This window comes from Nannospalax galili, unplaced genomic scaffold, assembly GCF_000622305.1.
Source record: "Nannospalax galili isolate Female #2095 unplaced genomic scaffold, S.galili_v1.0 scaffold120, whole genome shotgun sequence".
Taxonomy (NCBI): domain Eukaryota; kingdom Metazoa; phylum Chordata; class Mammalia; order Rodentia; family Spalacidae; genus Nannospalax; species Nannospalax galili.
In genome coordinates this window covers 5,339,820-5,352,879 of record NW_008350324.1, presented here as the reverse complement: position 1 = coordinate 5,352,879, position 13,060 = coordinate 5,339,820, and the positions used below count along the sequence as shown (strand labels likewise).

Sequence of the window (13,060 nt, the reverse complement as noted above, 5' to 3'; positions counted from 1 at the left end):
TTAAAAATAAATAATAGGGGCTGGAGAGATGGCTCAGCGGTTAAGAGCACTGACTGCTCTTGCAGAGGACCCGGGTTCAAGTCCTGGCACCCACATGGCAACTATGAACTGTCCTTAACTCCAGTTCTAGGGGAATCTGAAGTCCTCTTCTGACCTCCGCATTGCATGACATGGGTGCACTCACATACATGCAAGCAATACACTTGTACACATAAAATAAAAATATTAAAAATCAATAACAGACATTGGAAACAAAAGTGGATGAAAATCCTTGTGTTACATTGGATAAACAAAAAGGAAGGTACCTTAGGCTAACAACATCTACCTGTAGTCAGCATACACATTCTTCATCTGAGGAAAGAATCTAAGATTTATAGGATCTGATATTTTAATTTTAAATTCAAATTGAAACTCTTGGGAGAATCTCCTTGGAAGCATCTAAATTTGCCTGTTCCCATTTACATTACCTAGCTAGGCCAGACTAATTCCAAAGAACAAAGCATTCATTATGTTATAGAAATCAGAATACCGACAGCCCTTGACTATGGTCTAATCTCTAGCCTCTCTGAAACAGGACAGTGTGGCAGTCTACCCATTACTATGTCACAGGATAGGTTCAGGCTGGTCATTTATAACCCCAGGAGGGGTGGGGCAGGTCTAAATTACCGGATGTCAGAGGCCTTCTGTTTGCAACACTGTTAAAAAGAAGGGCCTTCTGTTTCCAGTTTTTATTTGCCTCAGCAGTTCCCATATGCCACAAAAATGCAGTCTTCGATACTGAAGTCATGATTCCTTGCAACTTTGTGGCCCAGTGCAGCTATTCAAATTCTAATGAAGGCTACAGACTGGTTTCTTAGAATCAAACAACATAAAAAAATTTTTTTTTCTTTTGATTTCTCAGTGTATAGTTCAATGTAATGCCAGTTTTTAATGGCAAAAATTTGGTTCCACTCAAAGTTCATAATGCTACAGAGAGCTACTACTTTCCAGGAAATAGGTGAACAGCTGGAAAGAGAAAGTATAACTTCCTAGCAGCATGGCAGCTGGAGCCAGACCGGGAAGGTCTGTGACCCTCGTATTCAAAATGGCACAAACACAGCTGGTGACAGAAGAAATGGGGACAAGAAATGGGGACAAGACATGGACACCAAGGAGCACTGTGTGCACTGCAACAACAACAAACAAACCAAATGTACAGGTTCTAAGGGTAAATATAAAAAAGGGAACCAAGTATTTTACTCAAATGCTTTGCAGAGCCTTTCTGTAGATACAAATACATATATTTATCCAAAAATGTTTTATACAGATAAATGTTTCTCAATTAAAGATGGGTCCAAAGCTACAGTATAACATAAAGCATTGTCTTTTGTCAAGAGTATCCACCTGAATTCAATTTCTTTAAAGTCAGTGGATTGGTTTTCCAAGGCATTATTTCTTAAAAGGGTTTTCAGGTTAAATGATATCTAACATGCTATGCATATCAAACTTATGACAAGCCCCATAAAGAATTATTACTAAACATATAAAAAAGGGCTATGTAAGTTGGATATTCCTCCTCACAGTTTAAACGTTTTCTGACTGCCAGCTTATAGATGTGGAAAAGTTTTAAGGGAATGCTTGATAACCTGTAGCAGGAAAGACATTGGATCCAACATCAAGAATTTTGTTCTGGGGCTGGAGAGATGGCTCAGTAGTTAAGAGCACTAGCTGCTCTTGCATAAGACCAAGGTTTAGTTCCCAGCACCCACATGGCAGCTAACAATTGTCTATAACTCCAGTTGCAGTTCTGACCTCCACAGGCATTGCAGGACATAGGTGCACTTACATGCACGCAATACATTCATATACATAATTTCTAAAATTTTAGAAAATAATTTTAAGGAACTTCAAATTTTCTCAAAACTTGCTAAGAATAATTTTGACAAGTAACAAATGCCATAAAAAACGTGGGTCAGGTCTGGTGGTGCACACCTTAAATCCCAGCACTCATAAGGCATAGGCAGGCTGATCTCTGTGAGATTGAGGCCAGCATGATCAATATAGTGGGTTCCTGGCCAGCTGGAGCTGCAGGGAGACCCTGTCTCAAAAAGACCAAAAATAAACAAATAAATAAAGCTGCGCACAGTGCTGCACACCTGCAATCTCAGCACTTGGAAGGCTGAGGCAGAAAGGTGGTGTGTTGAAGTAAGGATCTAGATTTGAACTAATCTGGGACCCAGACATGTTTCCTGGACTATAAAGAAGCTACAAGTTAAAAGCTGTGTCCCTCAAGCATAAGCTGCAGTGGGAAGCCATAAATTAATTGTATGATGGTTGGGTTCACAGTATCCCATGTACTCATCACCATGCAACAAGTCTGCATCATGCAGTAGCAGCGTATAAAGTTGCTGGTCTAGTAGAGAAAACTGAAAACAGCAGTGAGGTACAGGCAAGAGCCCACCTTTGTATTAATGGAAAAAGAACATTCAGATGAAGTTCATTCCTAATGGAAGATGACAAAAACTGGTCTACAGGGATTTATTATCAAGACTAAAAGGAAAAACAGCTCCCATTTCCACTGTGTTGACAATGAGCACAAAGAAAATATAAATCAGCTTGTTGAGTTCAAGGATCCTTGTACCCAAGGATGTCATGCCATCAGCATGCTGAGATATTCCAGTAACTTCATTTAGGGTTCAAATCTAAGGCCTTGGGCTACATAAGGTCACTCTGCTTTCTCTTTCTTCTTTCACTAAATCATGGAAGCTGTTCAGGCTTCCCTACTTGGGCGTTTGCAGTTGCACTTTGTCGAGGGCTGACTCTTCATCACTCAGGCCAGATGTTACCACCTGACAGGTCCTTTCATGCCCCAATCTGAAGTGACTTTCTAGATCCATGCTATGACATAGCCTCACACACCTCAACACACAGAACAGCATTTCAAACTGATCTTTAATTTTATCTACATTTTTCCACCTCACAGCCTTTAATTAGGATATAGGGTCTCATTTACCAACAGAGACCAAAATTTAGGAATCTGGCACATGACAACTGCTCTTGGTATATTTGTTAAATTAATAAATATGAGTATGCAAGGTACTACTTTTAAGTAAAAAAGATTAACTTTAATCTTTATTTTTGTTTTGAAGTCAGGGTCTAAAGTAGTCATGGATGGTTTTGCCCTCTTTATCCTCCAGGCCTCCACCTCCCAGGTGCTGGGATTACAGATGTGTCCCATTCCCAACTACAATTTAAAAATGTTGTTAGGGAGCTGGAGAGATGGCTCAGTGGTTAAGAACATTGGTTGTTCTTGCAGAAGACCCAGGTTCGAATCCCAGCACCCACATGGCTGCTAACAACTGTCCGTAACTCCAGTTCCAGGGGATCCGACAGCCTCTCTGACCTCCACCGGCATTGCACAATACGGGTGCACTTACCTACACGCAGGCAATACATGCATACACATAAAAACAATAAAAAAATTTTTTTAAATAAAAAAATAAAAATGTTGTTAGGGATAAAGTACTCAGTAGACAGTTGAGATGAGTTACATGATTTAAGAAGCTTTAGTCAGACATGGTGACACATATCTTTGATCCCAACACTTGGGAGGCAGAGGCAGGAGAATTGCTGAGAGTTCCAGGCCAGCCTGAAATAGTATTTTCCAGGCCAGCTGAGGCTACACAGTGAGACCCTCAGAAAGAAAGAAAAAGAAAAGATGGTAGCTTTAAGACTAAACATGAACTGGGCAGAAGTCCCAACTTAAAATGACACCATTTGTGCAAATTAACCTGTCCAGTTTAAAGCAGATTTGCTGTACTTCACTAATTCTGGAGATTTTCCACATCAACAGATCACATCAAATATGTGCAGGAAAAGTTTCAACAACCTTGCAGATAACCTGAACCCCCCCCTTTATTTAAAAGTTAAAATGAAAGACAAACCCAGATTGAACGTGGTGATTGCAAAATATAATGCAATTCTGAACAATTAAAATTATGAAAATATACAAAATTGATGGGTAGCACAACTAGGTATTTGTACATTTTCATTATGTGGAGAACACTAAAATTATGTTTTATCCACATCAGATAAATGATCTGAACCCAATGTTTGCTGTGGAAAGCCTTACGAGTCTCAGTAGTATAAAGAACAGTAATTTTTCAGTCTGTAAATAGTAGTCATGTTTTTTCTTTCTTTTTTTAAAATATCAATTACTAAACAAAAACTCATAAAAATCAAACAGCAGCAGCAAAAGGTTACTGAGCACTTGTCAAATATCAACAACATACAATTGCGGGGAGAGGGTTTCTTTACTCATGTAAGAATATATATATATATATTTTTTTTTAACTGTACAATTTATAGTGCATGACAGTTTCCAAAAGAACAGACTGATAAAAGATATCGGCCATTTCTGCATAATTTCATTCTTTTTACAATTATTTCAAAATGTAAGAATTGGATCTAACTGAAATGCTACATTTAGTAGGAAAATCAGCAAGTAACAAAGGAAGCATAACTCCAATGTAACATCATTTGTCAGTAAAACCAGCGGCGGTCCCAGACAGCCAGGGCAGGAGACTGGTTGGATAGACCACTAGAGTCTCAGGCTGTGCCTGAGGACCAGAGCCAGCCAATTGAGCATACATACTCTACCTGGTCATGGTCAGTGACAGAGCTGTTTCAAAGAACATCTCTAGTTCTATGTACAGTACTTTTTTTTAATATTCCAAGAAACATTATTCTTAGAGCACACACCATACACCCCCACTGTTGCATATGTACAAAGTTCCACTGAAAATGGGCCATAGTTTTATAAAATGATATATTGATGATAAAGGCAATTCAGAATCAATTAGAATTTTCAATTCATCTTATTCAAGGACAGTCTACATTTTGGAATGATGTGATACTGTCACTACTAATTTATATTAAAAAAATTTGTGAAATTACTTGGTAGTCTAGGTTTTCCAACAAATCTTAGAGATAATGTAGTGATTTCTAAAAATTTCCTTAGATGTTTAAGCTGTTATTAACCACCACATCAAATTGTGACCCTAAGAAAGCAAACCCTGCATACAAAGATTTTTCCAGCTCTCGGTTGGCTTTTACAGAAACATCACATTTCACTGAAGCAGTGTATAGGAAAAGGCCTTTAGGGTCTCTGCGACCAAGCCTCGTTACATTCATTTCTTCACTCTTACAGAACTACTATTTGGGTAACACAAACCAGTAACAGAAGCAGGGATTCAAACACCAAGAAAAAAAAAAAAAGTTATCAAAGAAGTTGTAAAAATTTAGTATAACACATTCAAGAGCAATTTTTATCTTCACTATGAGAACAACCTGAAACTACAGTCTTAAGGGCGAGACCTCCATCTTCCAGGTGAACAAAGTACATACCATCCTGGTATAGTTAACAAGTTCTAACATCCATTGTAAAACATTTCTTTTGCCAACTTAAAACAGGTTAAATCTATAGTATACAATTCCTTTCTTCCTAAACTCCCCACTTCAAAACACTAAAATAGTAAATCTTTCTCTTCAAGCATATCTATAAATATATATGCATATACATAAGACTCAAACTGCAGTATGTTACTCACAGAAACAATGAAACAAATATCAGGCTTGCCTGCACAAATTATGTACACTTCTCTTTAAAACAGCTCTTCCTATCTTTCCTAAATAACTAACAGCAAGCTAGTTCTTAGTAGGCTTAAGTGTTAGGTGGTCTAACTGAACAGCTATAAATGAACAGAGCCTTCCTTGCCTCCCTGAGATTTAACTCTCCCAGGTGCTGGGATGGGTATATCTTGGCTATTAGGCCTATGAAGCCAAAAACTGAGCACCTGTGGTCTTGTTTGGTGCCGTGCAGTGGCAAGTGATTATGCCAAATCTCACCTGAGGCTCTTTGTGGACCTGCCCGGATCTGTGGCATCCCCGCAGCTGAGGAAGCCTCATAGTGAACCTGCCATGGAGGAAAGGGCTCTGCTCCCAGTCATGTCTGCCCCTATGTCTGCTTTCGGCCTCCTATGGCTCAAGGACCAGATCCACTTGCTCTATTGTTGCTTTTATAGAAACCCCACCATGCTTCTGGTGATGGGAGGGAAGTGGGCTTCTCTTGTTGCTGTTATATTTGTATGAACAGGTATAAAAAGTGGTCAAACCCATGAGGGTCCTGCTTCTGGTTTATATACAATAATTTAATCAGCTGTATACATTTAATACCTCAAAAAATTAATTCACGATCAAAGTCCTTCATGCATTTATGAGGAAGTTCTGGATTAAAATGATGGCCAACCAGATGTTGCTTTGTGCCTGGGAAGATGATGTCATGTTCTGCTGTGGAGTCTTCAATGCCTGTGGTTCACACTTCCTTAAATTTTTAGTTTCTTTGTGGCCTCAAGTCTTTTTTTCAGCAGCTCCCCCATTTCCAGAAGTGAATGCAGGTAACTGCTCTGCACCTTTCCTTGCACAGTCTTTGAAAACCTTCTCTCTTCCTACAAAGGAAACAAAATAAGTGACTGTGCTAAAAGTCTTTTACACAGGTTACAGTTCCTCAGATAAAACTATCATACCTCATTGTAAGTGTTATCAGAATACCTGGATCATTTTCAAATTCATAAAATACAAAGAAGCTAAAGTCTACTGCAGGTGCTATGCTTTTCTGTGTAATTTTTTTTTTTTCCCACTGAGATTGTCCTGAAGTCCTCTTTCTTATAAGTTATATAATGTGGGAAGTGGCTCAGGCTGGTCTCAGACCCATGAACTCAGCTTCTTGAGTGCTGAGATGACAGGTGTGCATCACCATGCCCAGTCTGATTACAAGCTTTTAACTAAGAATAGTGGAAAATTCTTACAAAAGTATTTTAGACATAAAAATGATTATTTTTTTATAAGATGGGTAAAATAAAAAATATGAGATTTCTGGGGGCTGGAAAGATGGCTCAGCGGTTAAGAACACTGACTGTTCTTGCAGAAGACCCAGGTTTGAATCCCACTACCCACATAGCAGCTAACTGTCCGTAACTCCAGTTCCAGGGGATCTGACAGCCTCTTCTGTCCTCCTCCGGCATTGCACGATACAGGTGTACTTACCTACATGCAGGCAATACACGCATATACATAAAATAAAAATAATAAATAAAATATTTTTTAAAAATATGGGATTTCCAATTGTTTTCATCACAAAAATGTATACAAATTTATTAAAAATTTGGTTATCTTCACAGCCACTTTAAAAACATTTACTTTGGGGCTGGAGAGATGGCTCAGCAATTAAGAGCACTGAATGCTCTTACAGAGGATCTGGGTTTGAATCCTAATACCCAAATGGCAGCTAACAACCATCCATCTTCTGACCTCTGCAAGCACTGTACAACAAGGGTACACCTACTTACATGCAGGCAATACACTCATACACATAAAATATTTTAAAATTTTATTTTTATTTACATGTATGAATTTTGCCTACATGTATGTAAGTGCACCCATGTGGTGCAATGCTTATGGCGGCCAAAAGAGGGCATCAGCTCCCCTCTGGAACTGGAGTAATGGACAGCTGTTAGCCATGGGGGTGCTGGGAACCAAGCTCTGTAGGAGCAGCCAGTGCTCTTAACTGCACAGCCACTTTTAATAGCATCAACTTTACTGATTCCATCTTTTCCAAATCCCCTAGAGATAAAGAGAAGACCAGGGCTTTCTTAAGCCTTCTCACATAGTAGTCAAATATTTGCTGCCATATACTTGCCATGGTAAAGATCACAAAAAGAAGGGGGGGGGCAGGAGAGATGGCTTAGGGGTTAAGAGCACTGACTACTCTTGCAGAGGACCCCGGTTCAATTCTCAGTACCCAAATGGCGGCTACAGACCATCCTTAACTCCAGTTCCAGGGGAATCCAAAGCCCTCTTCTGACCTCTGCAGCACTGCATGATATGGGTGCACATCACATACATGCAGGCAATACACTCATACACATAAAATAAAAATAAATAAAATATTTTAAAAAGGGGGTGAGGAGTGGTTAAGTTTATATAAGGTTGACAGTGTTTTAAAGCACAGAACTACAACTGGAACCAAATTAGCACATTTCCTGACCTAACAGTACTACTATTTCAGATATAATCTGCCTTAGAAATGCATATGTGTATAGAATGGCATGTATAAAAATATTTTATTCAGCAGTATATGTAAAAAGCAAATACTACTGGCCCCTAGCCACATGTTTTATACCCATATATTTGACCAATTACATATCAAAACTAACCTAGGAAAATAAACTAAGTTCGTATGAACATGTTAAGACTTCTTTACGATCACTAAGATCAAAACAAGATAAAGATTACCTACACAGTGTTTACATTCGTCATCATGTGTAATCTAGATATGATTTTAAGTATACAGTAGGATGTACATGGGTTCCACGCAAATACTATGAAATTTTATAGAGACCTGGCTTCCACAGATTTTTGGTATCTATACTGTATACATACACTATGTATGCGTATTCTAGAACCAAACACTCATTGATGCCAAGACATGATTATCCAAAAGAAACCTAAAAGGACTGGGGGTAGCTCAATGGTAGAGTGCTTATCTAGCATATGCAAGACTCGAAGTTCCATCCTTAGTACCACCAAACTCAAGAGACACACACACACACACACACACAAACACACACACACACACACACATGAAAAAAACTTAAAATGTCCAGTGGTTGTGGTTCATTCATATTTAGATACTAAACAGATACTTAAAAAAGGAGACTGTCAGTATGAACAGGTCTCTTGAACACAATTTTGGTTGAGTAAAGAAATTCTTTACTGGGACTGGAGAGATGGCTCGGCAGTTAAGAGCACTGGCTGCTCTTACAGAGGTCTCCAGCTTGACTCCTTGGTGAAACCTTGCTCCTCTTCAAATGTTTCCATACCCATAAGACTTACTCATTTTAATATGAACAATTTGTTTTCTTCTTCTTTGGCGGGGGGCATGGTTTCACAAACTGCTCTTGCTGAGGACCCAGGTTCAGTTTCCAACACCTACATGGTGGCTTATAACCATTCTAACTCCAGTCCAGCTCTGATACCCTCTTCTGACCTCCCCAGGAATTACACACATGGTACACTTAATGCACACAAAACATAAAATAAAAATAACTTTTTTGACCCCCCCCCAAAATAAGTAATTTTTTTAAAAAAATGCTGACTGCCTATAATCTCTTACCAGAGAGAAAGAAGTATCTTCTAAAATAAGTTCTTCAAGTTTAAGTGCAATTAGATGTGTTTCAAGTCCTTTAATATGATCCACAACATTGGAAATTAAAGTCTGGAGTCCAGTAACATAGTCTTGAAAACTGGTGAAGACAGGTGGCTAGGATTACAAAGATTTAAACGGTGTTAAAAGCCTATCAATCATTTCCTATGCCACATCATTACTTAACGTTATGCTAACGGGATGGATACAGTTTAGGATATTAAGAGTCTCAAGCAACCAATTACCTACAAACCCAACAATGATGGTTCATACTTTTTTGGATGGGAAGGATACTGGGTATTAACCTAATGCACACTAAGCAAGCACTCAACCACTGAGCTATATCCTCAGTTTAGGTTTTTGTTTTTTTTCTTTTATTGAGTTTTTATTTTATTCTGGGGGAGCTGGGAGAGAAGAAGCAGATAGAAAATATGTTATGGTCATTACTCATCCATGGGCTGGGAATGTTCTGAACACTATAGGAGACAGAAGGAAATCAAGACTTTACTTTTAAGACTGGGGAGATAGCTCAGTGGGTAAAGTACTTACCGTAAAAGGGTAAGGACTGGAGTTTGGCACCCTAGTAAATTCCAGGTTCGTGCCACAGCCTGTCTGTAATCCTAGCACTCAGGAGGCAGAGACAGAGGATTCTAGGAGCAAGCTGGCTATCTAGACTAACCAAACTGCTAGATTCTGGGTTCAGGTAACACCATGACTCAATATAAAAGTTGGAGAGCAATCCGAAAAGATAGCAGACTTGACATCAACCTCTGACCTGTATGTGTGCACCACACACCAAATATACATGTCAAAAAATAAAATCCCTTACTTTCCCTCTACTCTTTATACTTGAGATTTTCAGTAACGTTCATGGTGAAGAAAAATATAGTATTCTAGTTTCTAATGAAAAAACTAATGGATACAGAGCCAAGAAAATTCAGGAAAAGATAGTAACAATGGGGAGCTTGCACTAATAGATAAACATTGCTGTGTGTTTGCACATATGTGTGTTTTCATATATGTGGGTGAGCATGCACATGTGTTCAAGGTCAGAGTGTATCAGATGTTGTTTCTCAAGGACTGTCCAACTTTCCAAAAATATTTATTATTTAATTATTTGGGGGCATGAATGTTACAGTGCTTTCATGGAAATCAGAGGACAACTTCCACTATTTGGTTGCTAGGGATCAAATTCAGGATGTCAAGCTTGGCAGTGCCATTACCCACTGGGCTACTGACAGCCCCTGACTTAACATTTTTGAGAAAGTCTCTCACTGGCTTGGAACTCCAGCTAGGATGGCCAGCCTCATCACAGGAATCTTCATCTCCCCAGCTCTTCATCTCCCCAGCTCTGAGATTACATGTATGCCACACCAAGCCCAACTTTTTATTATGTGGGCTCTTGGGACTGAACTCACATCTTCCTGTACGTCGTTTTACAGACACCCTAGATAACCTTTGAAGTTATGATAAAATTAGGTATTTTTTTGTTTTTGGTCTTTTTGAGATCGGGCCTCCCTAGAGCCCCAGCTGGCTTGGAAGTCAGTATGTAGACCAGGCTGGCCTTGAATTCACAGAGATCTGCCTGCCTCTGCCTCCCAAGTGCTGGGATTAAAAGCATCCACCAAAAACTAGATGGTTTTTATAAGGAAACTGTATTTATAAATAGCTGGTATATAAGTGAACTGCCAAAAAAGCTAGGGTGTAGTGCAAAAGACAAAGTAAAAGGAAATAAGATGAAATAAACTGAAAGACAGGAAGGAATCTCAATGGCAGCATTTCAAGATAGCGGCATCAAGTGGATAAATAGTACTAGGAAAACTGGCTAGATGCTGGAAAATGCAAAATACAATGACAGTAAATACCTATTTTTCTGTTGTTTTATGTTACTGAGATGGGTCATTCTGTAACCCACGCTGACCTCTAAGTGGTGTTGATATACATACTTAAGTTTTTCCAGTGCTAGGATTTTAAGCTTGCCTCATCACTCAGTTCCAAAGGAAATTTCAGAGAGCTCAAACACTGTGATAGAATGAAGAGAAGGATGGAGGGATTAAAAAAAATGGCAGCAGGGTGGCTAATACCTGTAGTCCCAACAGTCCTGAGGTAGAGGTAGGCAGGTGGATCAGGAGTTCAAGGTTGTCCTTAATTTTATATGGAATTCAAAGCCAGCCTGGGCTACTTGAGTCCCTGTCTTAACAATAACAACAAAAAAATCAGCAAAGTACCAGAAGAAAGTTTAAGTAACAATTTGTTAAGCGGGAGTTGAAAGGGCCTTTATAAACATGATATTAAACTAGGAAAGCATTAGAAAGACTTTTTTCTAAAATTACCTATGCACTAAAAGAAAAAGTACTTGTCAAAATGACAAACTGGAAAAGTTGCATGATTTATGATAATGTACTAATATCATTATGATAAGATCCAAAATCTAGCTTTTCATTCATGAACTATTCTTTAAAGGCTTAGCATCATGTGGACTTGAAAAAATTCAAATATGATTCCCTATTAAGTAGCCAAGGATAAAGACAGTCTGTAGTCACACTATTTGTACTGTTCAAAATATTGTGAAGTGATTACATAAGTCATCAATAAAAATAGAGTATACGAACAGTGAAGATATAATCTATCATCTGTATTTTTAAAAGTATTTTACTTATTATTTTTATGTGTACGAGTGTATTGCCTGCATGTATGTGAGTGCAACCATGTCGTGCAATGCTGCGGAGGTCAAAAGAGGGCTTTGGATTCCCCTGGAACTGGAGTCAAGGACAGTTCATAGCCTTCAGGTGGGTGCTGGGAATCAAACCCAGGTCCTCTGCAAGAGCAGTCAGTGCTCTTAACTGCTGAGCCATCTCTCCAGCCCACATCTGTATTTATTGACATAAAAAGATGTCCAGGATCCAGGCAAGATAGTGCATGCCTTTATTCCTAGCACTTGGGAGGCAGAGGCAGGAGGATCTCTGTGAATTCAAGGCCAGCCTGGGGCTACAGGGAGACCTGTCTCAAAAAGACAAAAATAAATAAATAAATAAAAGATGTTCAATATCCTAAGTAAAAACAAACAAGTTTTTTTTTAAAGCTAAGTATCATGTAGACCAGGCCTCAAACTCTAGACCTTCCTGCCTTCACCGCCTGAATGCCACCATAGTCATCTCAAAACCTACAGAGCATGATGCTCAAGTGTTTATCACTAAAATATAAGCAGGAGTTATCACTCTGCTGGGAATGTGCTTGACTGCTACATTCACATGAGTCATTTTAATAATTAGAAAAAGGAAAAACATTTTTAGTAATCAGAAAAAAAAAATCCAAGGCTAATTGATAAGTTTTGGAACTGTATACTTTTTGGATTTTTTTTGTGTTTATTTGGTCTTTTTGAGACAGGTCTCAAAAAGGTCTTCCCTGTATCCCTAGCTGGTCTGGAACCCACTTATGTAGACCAAAGCTGGCCTTGATCTCACAGAGCTCCACCTGCCTCTGCCTCCTGAGTGCTGGAATTAAAGGCATGTACCACCACACCTGGCCAGAACTATACATTTTTATGCAAATGGGGATGTGGCTTGGTTAGTAGAGTGCTACAGCCCAGAGTTCCATCTCCAGGACACTCAGTTTGAAACCAACCTGCTGAGATACAAGACCTTGTCTTTAAAAACAACAACAACAACAACAACAACAAAAAACAAGACTACCTGGGGGAGGGAGGCAGCTCTGATCACCTGATCACCACTCTCAAATTTTATGCTCATGATTTGTTAAATTATACTTTTTGTTGTTTTTTATTAAAATAGCTTGACCAGAGTAAAGGGAAGAAGACAC

At 38.9% G+C, this 13,060-nt stretch overlaps 1 protein-coding gene across 1 annotated transcript in view; it reads right to left on the bottom strand.

The window, feature by feature from the left end:
* Positions 1-3,522: 3,522 nt before the first annotated feature.
* Positions 3,523-13,060, bottom strand: part of Naa25 (N(alpha)-acetyltransferase 25, NatB auxiliary subunit) — a gene marked incomplete in the record, with an annotated part of 72,738 nt that continues 63,200 nt past the window's right edge. Inside the window, 2 exon segments of the mRNA XM_008847514.3 lie at positions 3,523-6,485; positions 9,212-9,358. Coding sequence (XP_008845736.1) covers positions 6,363-6,485; positions 9,212-9,358 — 270 coding nt within the window.